This window comes from Nicotiana sylvestris, chromosome 1, assembly GCF_000393655.2.
Source record: "Nicotiana sylvestris chromosome 1, ASM39365v2, whole genome shotgun sequence".
NCBI lineage: Eukaryota > Viridiplantae > Streptophyta > Magnoliopsida > Solanales > Solanaceae > Nicotiana > Nicotiana sylvestris.
Window position 1 is genome coordinate 40,533,754 of NC_091057.1, and position 16,838 is coordinate 40,550,591.

Here is a 16,838-nt window from a genome sequence, read left to right on the forward strand (position 1 = left end):
TAATTATGACATTATTTGGTCTCTTCAGTTTTAAAATTGCCTAACTGTTTATCATTATTGAATGTTTAGTTTTTATCTAAGTATATGTTGGAAATGTTTTGGGTAAAATAAATGGAACCCACCGGTTGGATAAGTATGGCTTGCCTAACCTCGATGTTGGGCGCCATCGCGACCTAGATTGATAATTGGGTCGTGACAACTTGGTATCAGAGTACTAGGTTCATGTAGGTCTCACAAGTTATGGGCAAACCTGGTAGAGTCTTGCTGATCGGTACAGAGATGTCTGTACTTATCTTCGAGAGGCTATAGGGTGTTAAGAAACTACTCTTTATTCATCTTCTATCGTGCAGTTGATGGTATACTAAATTTTCCTTCTTCTATTCTCTCACAAATGGTGAGGACGCGCAGAGCAGATGTTCCAAACCCGGGAGGAGCTGCTCCCCCTATTGCTAGAGGCCGAGGCAGAGGCCAGGGGAGGGCACCCACCCGAGGTAGGGGATGAGGGCGTCCCAGAGCTGCCCTAGTTGCACCACGGGCGGATCCAGTAGGGGATCCACGGGCACCTTGAGGAGCAACACGAGGTGCCCGCAGAAGCACTTGCTCCAGCAGATTTCATGACGGCATCAGGCTTCCAGGAGGTCATGGGTCGTATGCTTCGGTTCATGGACTCCATGACCCAGGCTAGTTTATTTCCAGCAGACCCAGCCACATCTCAAGCAGGAGGGGGAGCACTATTGGGCATGCAGCGGTCGTATATCAGACTCCGGGTACTCTACCCGCAGGCAAAGCTTAGCCAGTTGAAGCAGTGGCACCTGAGCCTAGACCAACTGCGGACGGTGATCCGCAGAAGTTATTGGACAAATGGACCAGGCTACACCCTCCTATCTTCGGAGGCGAGCGTCATGAGTGTATGTCCAGGATTTTATTGACAGGTATAGGGACAGACTACACAATATGAGGATATTTGAGTTTCAAGGAGTAGATTTCACCGCCTTCCAATTAGAGGGCAGGGCCCGTAGATGGTGGCAATCTTACCTTCTCGGCAGACTAGCAGGTTCTCCTCCCATGACTTGGGGTCATTTTACACAGCTTCTTTTGGACAGATATATTCCCCCCTCTCAGAGGGAAGAGTTACAGTGTCAGTTTGAGCAGCTCGAGCAGGGTCAGATGTCTATGACCAACTATGAGGTGAGGTTATCTGAGTTGTCTCGCCATGCACTCATGATACTTCCCACAGATGCAGAGAGAGTGCGGAGATTTGTTGCGGGGTTACACCCTGGTATTCGAGCTAGCATGGCCCGAGAGGTAGAGATGGGTATTGAGTATCAGCTAGTAATAGAGATTGCTCGCAAGATTAAGGGCTATCGCCAGAGGGGTAGAGAACAGTTGCAGCAGGATAAGAGGGCCCGATTATCTGGAGATTTTAGAGGAGCCCCAGCTAGGGGCAGAGGTTACCTTGGGAGGGGTCAGCCCAGTAGGCCCCTATATCCAGCACCACCACTGCCTCCTCGAGGTGCTCCAGCGAGGCCTTACTTCAGTGCGATGCCGAAGAGCTCTTACCGTCCACCAGCTATTTAAGGTTCCTCCGGCGGGTATTCTAGTCAGCAGGGTTCTTCCAGTTCCTACTTTAGTGTTATGCCAGAGAGTTCTTATCGTCCACTAACCATTCAGGGTTCCTCCAGTGGGTATTCAGGCTATCAGGGTTAGCAGTCTATGGTACTGAGAGGCTGTTTTGAGTGTGGAGATACAGGTCACATAAAGAAGACCTGCCCCAGGCTTCGGGGCAAGGCTAGCATGGCCATCAGTCCATGATTTCAGCACTAGCCGCCCGACCACCCAGAGGTAGGGGACAAGCTGGTAGGGGTCGTCCTAGAGGTGGAGGCCAGACAGGGGGAGATCAGTCAGCCATTCCTCAGCCTAGCGGAGGCCAGCCAGTCGTCGCTCTATCCAGGTTCTATGCTATTCCGTCCAGACCAGATGCAGTGGCCTCAGATGTCGTGATCACAGGTACTATTTTTATCTGCGGTAGGGATGCTTCGGTATTGTTTGAACCAGGGTCTACGTATTCATATGTGTCATCTCTGTTTGCTCATTTCCTGGATATTCCTTGAGAGCCCTTGGGTACTCCTGTCTATGTATCCATTACTGTGGGTGATTCTGTGATTGTGGACCAGATCTATCGATCTTGTGTGGTTACCTTCTATGGTTACGAGACTAGAGCGGACCTTCTGCTACTTAATATGATCAACTTTGACGTCATACTGGGCATGGATTAGTTATCTCCATATCATGCCATTCTTGATTATCATGCAAAGACAATTACTTTAGCGATGCTAGAGTTGCCGATATTGGAGTGGAAGGATTCCTCTGTTAGTTCATCTAGTCGGGTTATCTCTTTTCTAAAGGCTCGACATTGGTTGAGAAGGGTTGTTTGGCATATCTAGCATATGTTTGGGACACCATCGCAGAGTCTCCGATGATTGATTCAGTGCTAGTAGTTCGAGAGTTCGCCGATGTATTTCCTTCTAACCTTCCATGCATGCCACCGGATCGTGACATTGATTTGGCTCCAGGTACCCAGCCTATATCTATCCCACCGTACCGTATGGCTCCGAAAGAGTGGAAAGAGTTATTAAGGGGTTTGGGGGACCTAATGTATCACCTTGGGGTGCACTAGTGTTATTTGTGAATAAGAAGGATGGGACTATGCGGATGTGCATTGATTACCGCCAGTTGAACAAAGTCACCATCAAGAACAAGTACCTGTTGCCTCGTATCGATGATTTGTTAGACTAGTTGTAGGGTGCTAGAGAGTTTTCTAAGATCGACTTGAGATCAGGGTATCATCAGCTGAAGATTAGGGACTCAGATGTCCCAAAGACTGTCTTTCATACTAGATATGGCCATTATGAGTTCTTGATGATGTCTTTTGGCTTGACTAATTCCCCAGCGGCATTTATGGACTTGATGAACAGTGTCCAGGCCTTATATTGATTCCTTTTGTTATTGTCTTCATTGATGACAGAGATTTACTCACGTAGCCTGGGGGAGCACGAGCAGCATTTGAGGGTAGTGCTTCAGACACTGCGAGAGTAGAAGCTATATGTCAAGTTCTCCAAGTGTGAGTTTTGGCTTGAGTCAGTAGCATTCTTGGGACATGTTGTGTCAGGAGAGGGTATTAAGGTGGATCCTAAGAAGATTGAGGCAGTTCAAAGTTGGCCACGTCCTACTTCAGTGATTGAGATCAGCAGTTTCTTGGGGTTAGCAGATTATTATCGTCGATTTCATCTATTGCAGCACCTTTGACTAGATTGACCCAGAAGGGTGCCCCTTTCCGTTGGTCCGACAAGTGTGAGGCGAGCTTTTAGAAGCTCAAGACAGTTTTGACCATAGAACCAGTTCTAGTATTGCCTTCCAGTTCGGGGATGTATACTGTGTATTGCGACGCTTCACGCGTTGGCTTGGGTTGGGTTGTGTATTGATGCAGGAGGGGTGAGTCCATGCTTCCCTTTGCATATGCTTTGCGTCAGCTAAAGATTCATAAGAATAATTATCATATGCACGATTTAGAGTTGGCCACGATTGTCCATACTCTTAAGATATGAAGCGTATGGGGTGTCATGTGAGGTTTATATGGATCATCACAGCTTACAGCATTTGTTCAAGCAAAGGGATCTCAATTTGAGGCAGCGCAGATGGCTTGAGTTACTGAAGGAGTATGACATCACCATTCTTTATCATCCGGGCAAGGCAAATGTGGTCGCGAATGCCTTAAGCAGGAAGGCAGAGAGTATAGGTAGCTTGGTATTCATTTCAACAAAGGAGAGGCCACTAGCTTTGGACATTCAGTCCTTGGCTAACAGACTTGTGAGGCTGGATTTTCAGAGCCTAGCCTGCATATGTTGTCACTCAGTCTTCATTATTGGGGGAGATCAAGGTTCGGCAGCTCGATGATCAACATTTGGCAGTTCTCAGAGAGACGGTGCTACATGGTAGTGCCAAGGAGGTTTCTATTGGCGATGATAGTGTTCTGTAACTCCAGGGTCGCTTATGTGTTCCTAATGTTGATGACTTGAGAGATAGGATTCTATAGGAGGCACACAGTTCACGGTATTTCATTCATCTAGGTGCTACGAAGATGTATCGGGACCTGAAGCAACATTATTGGTGGCGGCAGATGAAGAAAGACATAGTTTAGTATGCGTCTAGATGCTTGAATTGCCAGCAGGTTAAGTATGAGCACTAGAGGTCAGGTGGCCTACTTCAGCAGATGCCTATACCTGAGTGGAAGTAGGAGTGCATTACTATGGACTTCTTAGTTAGGTTGCTGCGGACCTTGCAGAAATAGAAAGGTATCTGCACTTTTCTATTGGAAGCAAATGAGAGAAGAGGTACATAAGATGGTCAAAACCTGTGGCATATGCCAAAGGCATAAATATGACAATGCACCATACCCTGGACTAGTAGCAACCACTTAAAATACCTGTAGCTGCTTGGTGTTGCATTAGTATGGATTTTATAGAAGGCTTGCCAAAATCCAAAGGGAAATCAGTAATTTGGGTAGTGATACACAAGCTTAATAAGTATGCTCATTTCATTGGATTATCTCATCCCTATTCTGCAACTGATATAGCCAAGTTGTTTATGGATAACATTTACAAACTAATGGAGTACCTAAAGACATTGTTAGTAACAGGGATCCAGTTTTCACTTGCAAGTTTTGGCAAGAATTATTCTCTATGATGGGAGTAAGTTTGAGCACTTCAACAACCTATCACCCCCCCCCCAAATAGATGGGAAAACAGAAGTGGTGAACAAATGCCTAAAAACTTGAGGTGTCTTGTTCTGATTCTCAACCTGACTAGTACTAATATCTGGCTATAGCAAAATTGTGGTATAATACTACTTTCTACTCATCAATACAGTGCACTCCCTATGAAGCACTCTATGGACAACCACCACCCTTACATCTCCCTTATGCAGATGGTGATTCAGAATCCATGGAGGTTGACAGAAGCCTATTCACAAGGGAATTCAAGTTGCAATTGTTGAAGTACCATTTGCAAATGGCTCAGCAAAGAATGATTGAGCAAGCTAACAAACATAAATCAGATAGATAGTTTCAAAAGGGGGATTGGGTATATGTGAAAATTCAGCCTTATAGGCAAATTACTATGTCTGGGTCACGTGTTACCAAACTATCAGCCAAATATTATGGGCCTTACCAAGTGTTGCAAAAGGTGGGGCATGTAGCCTACAAACTTTCACTTCCTCCTCAGCTATTGCTACACCCTACCTTCCATGTGTCGATTGAAGCGATGTTATGAGCTGCCAAAGGCCATATCTCATCCACCAATACTAGAGCTAGCAAGTCCCTACTGCCCTCCGCCCCACAAAATTTTAGACAGGCGCATGATTCAAAAGGAGAACAAAGTAGTCGCCCAAGTTCTTATCCAATGGGAAAAGTTGTCATCTGATCTTGCAACCTGAGAAGACTACCAAGCCTTAAAAACTCGCTTTCCAAAGTTCCTTCCTTGAGAACAACGAAGTACTTAACGAGGGGGAACTAATGCGAGATGAAATGAAGAAAGCATGCATCGATAGTACTGGAGTCTTGCGAGGTTGTACGTAGCCGTTATAGGTGGTTAAGTCAGGTTGAGAGTTAAGTTTTAAAGTTGTGTAGTTGAGTCCCTCATTAGTTTATATTATAAGTTTTATAATTACATATTAGCCCGTAAGCTGTCACTGTTGGGGAACTTTAGGTCCCGTCAGAGTTAGTTATATATCCTTGTCTTATAGTGAGTAGTGGAGGCTTATATATAGTCTAGTATGCAGCTGAATGGGTATAAATCAAAACCCTATTTCAATTTTTGCCCTTGCTTTTCCATCTTGAAGCCGTAGCTTTTTCTTTATTCTTCTTCGATTATTTGCTCGTTGCAACATATTTTGCTTATAAGTTGATGTAGTTTTCAATTGCATAATTCATATAACGAATATTCTAGCTTGTAAAGGTCCTTTTTATGTTCATTGACTAGCGAAATATTTTTACAAAAATATAGGAAAATATAGGCAGAGCTGGCTTGAGGCATTCATATAAGAGGAATTTACACCGAATACAACTTATTTGAAAAATTCTCTTCATATAAAGAGGAAACAACCCCTAAACCCCTTAAAGTAAGCATCAATTACTATTGATTCAAGAGTTGTATTGTTGGACCACCCCAATTTCCTAGGATTCTGCCTATGATTTTGTGGCTGAGGATTATAAAGTATTTTGTATGCATGTGTCTGGACACAACATCTACTACATTTTTGCAACTAATAGCAATACTTTCATAGAGTATGAAAAATGTCAAATAAATTGGGATAAGAAGAGTAATTGTTGACATGGTAAAGAAGCTGAGTACCAATAATCTGAATCTACAAAGAATTATTGAAGACATAGTTTTTAAAATGGAACAATCAACTGAGATGACCCGACAGGTCATCTCATAATTTAAACCTAATTTTGTGATGCCGAAATATTTAAAAGTTATGTTCTAGCCTTTCTCAATTTGCGTGTGTAATCCAGGCATCATTTCGGAAAGTTTTTATATTAAAAACAGATAAAGATAATAAATTTTGCCTAAAAACTTCATTTGAGTTGATTTCGGTCAACATTCTTGGTAAGCGAACTCAAATTCGTGTTTTGACTGTCTTGGTGGGTCCATACATTTTGGAATTGGGCGTATGCCTGGAATCGAAATCGGAAGTCCCTAGTCCGAGATATTGGACTATGTCGAAATTTGAAAGTTGAAAGCTTACTGATATTGAAGTGTTTGACCAAAGTTTGACTTTTTGGATAACGGGTCCGTATTTTGGTTCCAGAACCCAGTATAGGTCTAATACCATAATTATGACTTATCTGTGAAATTTGATAAAAATAGAGTTAATTTGACGTGATTTGGACGTCCGGTTGTGAAAATAGGAATTTCAAAGTTTTCTTGAAAATTTCATTCGATTTGGTGTTAAATTCGTAGTTCTAGGTATTATTTTGGCGATTTGATCGCGCGAGCAAGTTCGTATTATATTTTTAGACTTGTGTGCATGTTTGGTTTGGAGCCCCGAGGGCTCAGGTGAGTTTCGGATAGGCTACGAAGTGATTGAACTTAGAAAAAATTGCTGGTGTGCTTCAGTTCTTGTTGCAGGCCCCTGATCTCGCAATTGCGAGATCAAGCCTCGCATTTGCGACATCTGCAGCTGGGTAAATAAGACTTAGACGGGATTTTCTCCCATTCTCCAAATTCTCAGATCCTAGAACCCTAGAGTTGATTCTTCCAAGACCAATTCATCCCCAAAATATTGGTAAGTGATCCTAACCCACTTTCTTTCAATTTCCCATCTCATTTCATGAATTTCCGACCTAAAATCTAGGATTTCCATGGTAGAAATTAGGAGTTTGGCAAAATTAAGGATTTTTAGAAAATGGGGATTTAGACCTCAAATTGGAGTCGGATTTCAAAACTAATTACATACTCGGCTCGGGGGTGAATGGATGAATGAATTTTGGTCCGAACCTCGAGTTTTGACCAAGTGGGCCCGGGATCGACTTTTTGACTTTTGGGGGGAAAGTTTGGGAAATCTAAATTTATGCATTGTAGTTAATTATCTTAGCAATAATTGATGTTATTGAGTTAATTGTGGCTAGATAGGAGTGGTTTGGAGGTGGATACTATAGGAAAAGCGGTAATTGACCATTGAGTGGCCCGAGGAGCGAGGTAAGTGTGATGTCTAACTTTAACTCGAGGGATTAAGAACTCTTCACTTATTTGCTATATGAAATTCATGTGAGTGGCGTATATGTGAGGTGACGAATACTTATGCGCCGCCAATTTATCTATTTTTTGCCTGTTTCTTCCCCGTTCTTCTCATATTGTCTCTTTCCCTATCATAATTGTTACATGCTTTGCTCGTATTTCCATGCTTAATTACTACTTGTTACAAATTGCTTCTCTTTGTTGAAGGTATTAGTTATTTCGTTGTCTCCTATTATTTGTTTAGGCTAGTTAAGGTACTTTCATCATATATTCTGGATTGGTCTCGCTGAGTAGTATTACTTGTGTAAAGTTTCATAATGTACAAACTTCCTAATTGTTTGGTTGGAAGTTAAGCCTTGTGAAGGGTTATGTGATTTGAATTGTTAAATTGTTTTACGTACTAAATAACTGATACTGATATGGTAGGATCGAATTGCGCGTCGCAACAGGTGTAAAAAGGGTGAATTGTGGGTGAACTAAAAATGTAATTATTGTGATATGGTGGGATCAGGTTGCACACCGTAAAACTTTTATTTATATTCTGTTGTTTATGGTAATAACAGAAAATAAGGGAGGAATATGAGATGTACGGTGGGATCGGGTTGCACGCCACAACAACCTATATGTTTATATTTTTCCTTGATTGTGTTAGCTATACGGTAACCTTAAATTGCACTTAAGGATTGGAAGTAGCTAACACTGATGATGTGCTTCGAGAACTATATTCACTTCTTGCAAGTTACTGCTCTATTTTATCCTGTCTTCCTTTCTACTTTTATTATATACTATATACAGGTTATATTGTGATTGCCCCGCCATAGCCTCGTCACTCTTTCGTCGAGGTTAGGCTCGACACTTACTAGTAAATGGGGTCGGTTGTACTGACACTGCACTCTGCACTTCTTGTGCAGATTTTGGAGCTGGTTCAAGCTGATCGAGATATTTGTTGTAGGATCTATCAGCTAGGAGAATCAAGGTAGACATGTCGGTGTCCGCAAGCTCTTGCGTTCCCTTCTATACCTCATACTTTACTGTTTTCTTTATTTCGCAAATAATTTTTATTTTCTTTCGGACAAATACTTGTAGTAACATCTTAGAATATTCGTGAATTGTGACTCCGGATTCTAGGTAGTAATAGCACATAATCAAAGTTTTTATTTATTTACTTCTACGTTCATTTCGATTTTTTTAGCTTGCTTATTGTTAATCACTGAAATGTAATGGAATTAGCTAATAAATCTCTAACGTTGGCTTGCCTAGCAAGTGGGATGTTAGGCGCCATCACGGTCCCGATGGTGGGAATTTTGGATCGTAACAAGTTGGTATCAGAGCACTAGGTTGTCTAGGTCTCACGATTCACGAACAAGCTTAGTAGAGTCTGGAGGATCGGTACGGAGATGTATGTACTTATCTTCCAGAAGCTATAGAGTTTTGGGAATAGTTTCACTTCTATTCTTCTCTATCATGCGATTTTGTTCTCTTAGTGCTAATCGAACTCTTCTACTCTTGTCCTTCGCAAAAGCGAGAACATGTACCGCATTTCCAGCTGAGCAGCTGCAAGAGCCCCAGTGGCAGCTCTTACAAGGGGCAGAGGTCGAGGTCAGGGTCGTGCCAGAGGCCGAGGGAAGGGCTGGGATCAGCTTAGAGCTGCCACTGGGTGCTGCAGCACCAGCGGCGGAACCTCAGGTAGAGGTTGATGAGGAGGCTCCAGCCCAGACCGTTCTAGCAGGACCAGCTCAGGTCCTAGAGGGCTTCATTGCCATCCCAGTACTTCAGGATGCTTTTGTTCGTCTAGTGGGCCTCATGGAGAGTGTGGCACAGGCCGACACATTCCTGTAGCATCCGCCGTCTCTCGGGGTGGGGGAGGAGCACAGGCTCCCGCTAATCACACTCTGAAGCAGATGGAACCCTAGTTTCAAACTCTAGTAGCTCAGCCCATTGAGGTAGTTCAGTCGGGTGTTGCGGCATAGATCGGTGATGGATCGGCTATGTCTTCTGAGGCCTTGTGGAGATTGGATAGGTTTACCAAGCTTTTCCCGGTTCACTTCAGCAGTGCATCTTCAAAGGATCCCCACGACTATCTGGAAAGCTGTCATGAGGTGCTACAGAACATAGGGATAGTGGAGACCAATGGGGTCAAATTTGCTGCATTTCATTTGTCGGGTTCTGCCAAGAAATGGTGGAGGGATTATATATTGACCAGACTAGCTGGGTTGCCAGCTCTTACTTGGGACCAGTTCTCTCATCTATTTCTTGAGAAGATCTTTCCTATCACTTGGAGAGAGGACTATCTGAGGCAGTTCGAGCATCTACAATAGGGTTCTATGACTGTCTCTCAGTACGAGACACGATTTGTGGATTTGGTCCGTCATGTTATTCTTCTTCTTCCTACCGAGAGAGGGAGGGTGAGGAGGTTTATTGAGGGATTTGCTCAGCCTATCAGATTGCAGATGGCTAAGGAGACTCGGAGTGAGATTTCTTTTCAAGTGGCAGTCAATGTTGTCAGGCGAGTCGAGATAATTTTAGCTCAGGGGAGTGTTCAGGGGTCTGACAAGAGGCTGTGTCACTATGGTGGATTCAGTGGGACCTCATCTGGAGGCCGAGGTACTTTTGGTAGAGGCCATCCTCCCAGGCCGTTCCATTCAGCGCTTCAGGCATCCCATAGTGCTTCAGGGAGTCGTGGTCCTTATATGCCTCCTTTTGGACAGCCAGCCTACAGTGCACCACCAGTTCCTATCAGTGCACCTCCTATTCAGAGTTATTACCGTGGTCAGCCAGCCCGTTTGGGGCAGTATCAGTTTCTACAGCCACATTATCAGGATGGATATTCCGAGTGTGATGGCTATGGGCATACTAGGAGGACTTGTCCGAGATTATTGGGCATTCCGCCACAGCAGCAGAGTTATCGTGCCATGATTCCAACATCGAGTGTACCACCGCTCGCTCAGCCGGCCAAAAGTAGGGGTCAGGAAGCTAGAAGTAGAAGTCAGGCCGCTAGAGGTGGAGGTCAGGCCATTAGAGGTGGAGGTTAGGCCACTAGAGGTGGAGGCTAGTCAACAAGGGGATGTCTCAAGGATATGGTTCAGAGTGGTGGGGCCCAGCCCCGATGTTATGCTTTTCCAATCAGGCATGAGGCCGAGTCATCCGATATTGTTATCACAGATACTGTTTCAGTTTGCAGTAGAGATGCTTCAGTTCTATTTTATCCAGGGTCTACCTACTCCTATGTGTAACCTTATTTTGCTTCACATTTGGTTGTGCCTTGTGATTCCTTGAGTGCTCATGTATTTGTGTCCACACCTATGGGGGATTCGATTATTGAAAATCGTGTTTATAGTTTGTGTGTGGTCATTATTAGGGGTCTTGAGACTAGTGCAGATCTTCTTCTTCTATATATGGTTGATTTCGATGTCATTTTGGGGATGGATTAGCTGTCACCTTATCACGCTATATTGGATTGTCACGTCAGAGGGTGACCTTAGCCTTACTGGTGTTGCTCGATTAGAGTGTAGAGGGACTCCTGGTTATTGTACCAGCAGGATTATCTCTTATATGAAGGCTCGGCATATGGTCGAGAAGGGTTGTCTAGCTTATTTGGCCTATGTCCGCGATTCTAGTGCAGAGGTTCTTTCCATGGATTCTGTACTAGTTGTTCGAGAGTTTCCAGAGGTATTTCCTGCAGACCTATGGGGCATGCCACCTGACAGGGATATTGACTTATGTATTGATTTAGTTCTGGGCACTCAGCCCATTTCTATTCCACCATATCGTATAGCCCCGCTAGAGTTGAAAGAGTTGAAGGAGCAGTTGCAAGATTTGCTTGATAGTAGCTTCATTAGACCCAGCGTCTTGCCCTGGGGTGCACCCATGTTATTTGTGAAGAAGAAAGATGGGTCGATGAGGATGTGCATAGATTACCGGTAGTTGAACAAAGTAACTATCAAGAACAAGTATCCATTGCCGAGGATTGATAACTTATTTGATCAACTTCAAGGTTCTAAAGTGTTTTCAAAGATCGATTTGAGGTCTGACTACCATCAGTTGAGGTTTAGGGTGTCTTATGTCCCTAAGACAACTTTTCAGACTTGATATAGGCATTATGAGTTTCTGGTGATGTCATTCAGGCTGACAAATGCCCCGGTGGCATTTATGGACTTGATGAACCGGGTGTTCAAGCCGTATTTGGATTCTTTCATGATTGTGTTCATTGATGATATATTGATCTACTCCCGCAGTCGAGAGGAGCACGAGCAGCATCTTTGGATCGTACTTCAGACTTTGAGAAACAGCCAGTCGTATGCTAAATTCTCAAAATGCGAGTTTTGGTTGGACTCAGTCGCCTTTTTGGGCCATGTCGTATCAGCAGAGGGTATTCAGGTAGATCCTAAGAAGATTGAGGCAGTTCAGAACTGGCCTAGACCTACTTCAGCCACGGAGATCCGTAGTTTTTTAGGTTTGGCGGGTTACTATCGTTAGTATGTAGAGGGGTTCTCATCTATAGCAGCCTTGTTGACAAGGCTGACCCATAAGGGTGCCCCGTTCAGGTGGTCAGACGAGTGTGAGGCGAGCTTCCAGAAGCTCAAGACAGCTTTGACTATGGCGTCGGTGTTGGTGTTGCCCATAGATTCAGGATCTTATACAGTATATTGTGATGCATCTCGTATTGGTCTAGGTGTGGTATTGATGCAGAGTAGCAAGGTTATTGCATATGCTTTACGACTGTTGAATGTTCACGAGAAGAATTACCCTATTTATGATCTAGGGCTGGTAGCCATTGTTCATGCGCTGAAGATTTGAAGGCTCTATCTTTACGGCATGCCATGTGAGGTATTCACAGACCATCGGAGTTTGCAGTATTTTTTCAAGTAGAAGAAGCTCAATTTGAGGCAAAGGATGTGGTTGGAGCTATTAAGGACCATGATATCACCATATTGTATCATCCCGGGTGGGCCAATATGGTGGTCGTTGCTTTGAGTAGAAAGCCAGCTAGTATGGGCAGCCTTGCGCATATCCCCGTTGTTGAGTGACTGCTCGCATTGGATGTTTAGGCCTTGGCCAATCAGTTCGTAAGGTTGGATGTTTATGAGCCCATTCATGTTTTAGCTTATACAGTTGCTCGGTCTTCTTTGTTTGAGTGCATAAGAGATTGGATGTATGACGACCCTCATTTGTTTGTCCTTAGAGACACGATACGGCACGGTAGTGCCAAGCAGGTTACTATTGGAGATGATGGAGTTTTGAGGATGCAAGATCATATTTGTGTGCCTAATGTGGATGGGCTGCGTGAGTTGATTGTAGAGGAGGCCCACAGTTCCCGGTATTCTATGCATCCGGGCGCCGCCAAGATGTATTAGGACTTGGGCATCATTATTGGTGGAGGAGAACGAAGAAAGATATAGTTGCATATGTTTCTCGGTGTCTAAATTGTCAACAGGTAAAGTGTGAGCATCACAGACCTGGTGGTTTGCTTCAAAAGTTAGAGATTCCTGAGTGGAAGTGGGAGCGTATCATTATGGACTTCGTCATTGGACTTCCACGGACTCAGAAGAAGTTTGATGTAGTTTGGGTCATTGTGGACAGGCTGACCAAGTCAGTGCATTTCATTCAAGTGGCAATTACCTATTTTTCAGAGCGATTGGCAGAGATTTACATCCGTGAGATCATCCGTCTTTACGGTGTGCTCGTGTCTATCATGTCTGATCGATGAATACAGTTCACCTTACATTTCTGGAAGGCAGTGCAACGTGAGTTGGGCACGCGGGTTGAGCTAAGCACATCATTTCATCCTCAAATGGACAGGCAGTCCGAGCGCACTATTCAGATATTAGAGGATATGCTCCGTGCTTTTGTTATAGACTTCGGAGGTTCGTGGGATCAGTTCTTGCCGCTAGCGGAATTTACCTACAACAATAGTTATCAGTCGAGCTTTCAGATGGCTCCCTATGAGGCTTTATATGGTAGGTGATGCCGATCACCAATTGGATAGTTTGAACCGGGGGAGGCTCAGTTGTTGGGTACATAGTTAGTACAAGATGCCTTGGATAAGATCGAGATTATACAGGATCGATTTCGTACAGCTCAATCCAGGCAGAAAAGTTATGCCGACCGTATAGTTCGTGATGTTGCATTCATGGTTGGAGAGAGAGTGTTTCTCTGAGTATCATCTATGAAGGGTGTAATGAGGTTTGGAAAGAAGGGCAAGTTGAGCCCTAGGTATATCGGGCCTTTTGAGATCCTTGAGCGAGTGGGAGAGGTGGCCTACAGACTTGCATTACCACCTGGTTTATCATCAGTCCATCCGGTGTTCCATGTGTCCATGCTTCGTAAGTATCACGGTAATCCATTCCACGTGTTAGACTTCAGCACTGTCCAGTTGGACAAGGATTTGTCCTACAAGGAGGAGCCGATAGCTATTCTAGACCGCCATGTTCGTTAGTTGAGATCGAAGAGTTATCCTTTAGTTCGAGCGCAGTGGAGAGGTTAGCCTATTGAGGCAGCTACCTGGGAGTCCGAGTCGGACATGAAGAGTAGATATCTGCACCTACTCACCAGTTCAGGTACTTTTCTATATCCGTTCGAGGGCGAACGATTGTTTTAGAGGTGGAGAATGTTATGACTCGATAGGTCATCTTATAATTTAAACCTAATTTTGTGATCCAAAACTTTTAGAAGTTATGTTCTAGCATTTCTCAATTTGCATGCACACTCCGGGCGTCATGTTGGAAAGCTTTTATGTTAAAAACTGATAAAGATAAGAAATTTTGCCTAAAAACTTTATTTGAGTTGACTTCGGTCAACATTCTTGGTAAATGGACCTGGATTCGTATTTTGACGATCCTGGTGGGTCCGTACCGTGATTTAGGACATGGGCGCCTGGAATCAAAATTGGAAGTCTGTAGCTCGAGATATCGGACTATGTCGAAATCTGAAAGTTGAAAGCTTAGTGAAATTGAAGTGTTTCACCAAAGTTTGACTTTTTGGATAACGGGTTTGTATTTTGGTTCCGGAATCCAGTATAGGTCCTATGCCATAATTATGACTTATCTGTGAAATTTTATAAAAACGGAGTTGATTTGATGTGATTCGGACATCTAGTTGTGAAAATAGGAATTTCAAAGTTTTCTTGAAAATTTCATTCGAATTGGTGTTAAATTCGTAGTTCTAGGTATTATTTTGGCAATTTTATCACGTGAGCAAGCTCGTATGATATTTTTAGACTTGTGTTCATGTTTGGTTTGGATCCCCGAGGGCTCGGGTGAGTTTCGGATAGGCTACGAAGTGATTGAACTTACAAAAAGTTGTTGATGTACTTCAGTTTTTGTTGCAGGCCTTTGCGAGATCAAGCCTCACATTTGCGACCACTGTTGGGTTCGCATTTGCGAAGAGTAGCTGTGGAGGCCAATGTTCGCAATTGCGAACAATTCTCGCAATTGTGATGGGAACTGGGGAGGGGTGCCTTTCACATTTGCAATCACATGGTCGCATTTGCGGTCTTGCCCAAGTTCACATTTGCGAACTATACCTCGCATTTTCGAACTATGCAGAAATGAGAAGGGGTTGGCATTTCCAATGCCTCCTTCACATTTGCAGGCTTCGTATTTGCGAAGCTCAGGTCGCATTTGCGACATCTGCAGCTGGGTAAATGAGACTTAGACGGGATTTTCTCCCATTCTCCAAATTTTCAAATCCTAGAACCCTATAGGCGAATCTTCCAAGACCATTTCTTCTCCAAAACTTTGGTAAGTGATCCTAACTCACTTTCTTTCAATTTCCCATCTCATTTCATGAATTTTCAACCTAAAATTTAGGATTTCGATGGTAGAAATTGGGGATTTGGGTAGAATTAGGGATTCTTGGGAAATGAGGATTTATACCTCAAATTTGGGTCAAATTTCAAAACTAATTACATGCTCGGGCTCGGAGGTGAATAGGTGAATGGGTTTTTATCCGAACCTCGAGTTTTGACCAAGCGGGCTTGAGGTCGATTTTTGACTTTTTGAAGGGAAGTTTGGGAAATCTAAATTTATGTATTGTAGTTGATTCCTTTAGCAGTAATTGATATTATTGAGTTAATTGTGGCTAGATACGAGTAGTTTGGAGGTGGATACTAGAGGAAAAGTGGTAATTGAATATTGAGTGGTCCGAGGAGCGAGGTAAGTGTGGTGTCTAATTTTGACTCGAGGGATTAGGAACCCTTGACTTATTTGCTATATGAAATTCCTGTGAGCGGCGTATATGTAAGGTGACAAGTACTTATGCACCGCCAATTTATCTGTTTTTGCTTGTTTCTTCCCCGTTCTTCTCATATTGTCTCTTTCTCTATCGTAATTGTTACATGTTTTACTTGTATTACCATGCGTAATTGCTACTTGTTAGACATTGCTTCTCTTTGTTGAAGGTATTAGTTATTTCATAGCTTCGTTGTCTCCTATTATTTGCTTAGGCTGATTATTGGTACTTTCATGATATATTTTGAATTGGTCTCGCCGAGTAGTATTGCTTGTGTAAAGTTTCGTAGTGTACAAGCTTCCTAATTGTTTGGTTGGAAGTTAAGCCTTGTGAAGGGTTATGTGATTTGAATTGTAAAATTGTTGTACATACTGAATAACTGATACTTATATGGTGGGATCAGGTTGCGAGCCGCGACAGGTGTAAACATGTGAATTGTGGTGTAATAAGGGTGAACTGTGAATTGTGGTGTAATAAGGGTGAACTGTGAATGTGATTATTGTGATATGGTGGGATCGGGTTGCACGTCGCAACACTTTTATTTATATTCTGTTGTTTGTGTTAATAAGAGGAAATAAGGGTGGAATATAAGATGTACGGTGGGATCGGGTTGCTCGCTGCAACAATCTATATGTTTATACTTTTCCTTGACTATGTTAGTCGTACGGTAGTTTTAAATTGCACTTAAGGATTGGTAGTAGTTGAACACTGATGATGTGCTTCGAGAACTGTATTCACTTCTTTCAAGTTACTGCTCTATTTTATTGTCACGACCCAAACCGAAGGGCCGCGATGGGCACCCGGTGCCTTACT

General features: G+C 43.4%; 2 protein-coding genes across 3 annotated transcripts in view; one reads left to right on the forward strand and one right to left on the reverse strand.

The window, feature by feature from the left end:
* The window catches only part of LOC104245577 (F-box protein At2g02240-like), a 57,273-nt gene that overhangs the window by 26,157 nt on the left and 14,278 nt on the right, over positions 1 to 16,838 (reverse strand). The gene's annotated exons all lie outside the window — the stretch shown is intronic.
* Positions 12,393 to 13,503, forward strand: LOC138869161 (uncharacterized). The gene is made up of 3 exons (XM_070146759.1): positions 12,393 to 12,563; positions 12,845 to 13,090; positions 13,231 to 13,503. The coding sequence occupies exons 1-3, from the start codon at positions 12,393 to 12,395 to the stop codon at positions 13,501 to 13,503; spliced, it is 690 nt and encodes a 229-aa protein (XP_070002860.1).

Bases quoted from the DNA above. Each gene is read 5' to 3' on its own strand.
- LOC138869161 (XM_070146759.1), top strand. From the start codon at position 12,393: ATGGCGTCGGTGTTGGTGTTGCCCATAGATTCAGGATCTTATACAGTA. The intron at 12,564-12,844 runs GTAGCCATTGTT...TTGGATGTTTAG, and splicing joins CTATTTATGATCTAGGGCTG to GCCTTGGCCAATCAGTTCGT. The intron at 13,091-13,230 runs GTAGAGGAGGCC...AATTGTCAACAG, and splicing joins ATGGGCTGCGTGAGTTGATT to GTAAAGTGTGAGCATCACAG.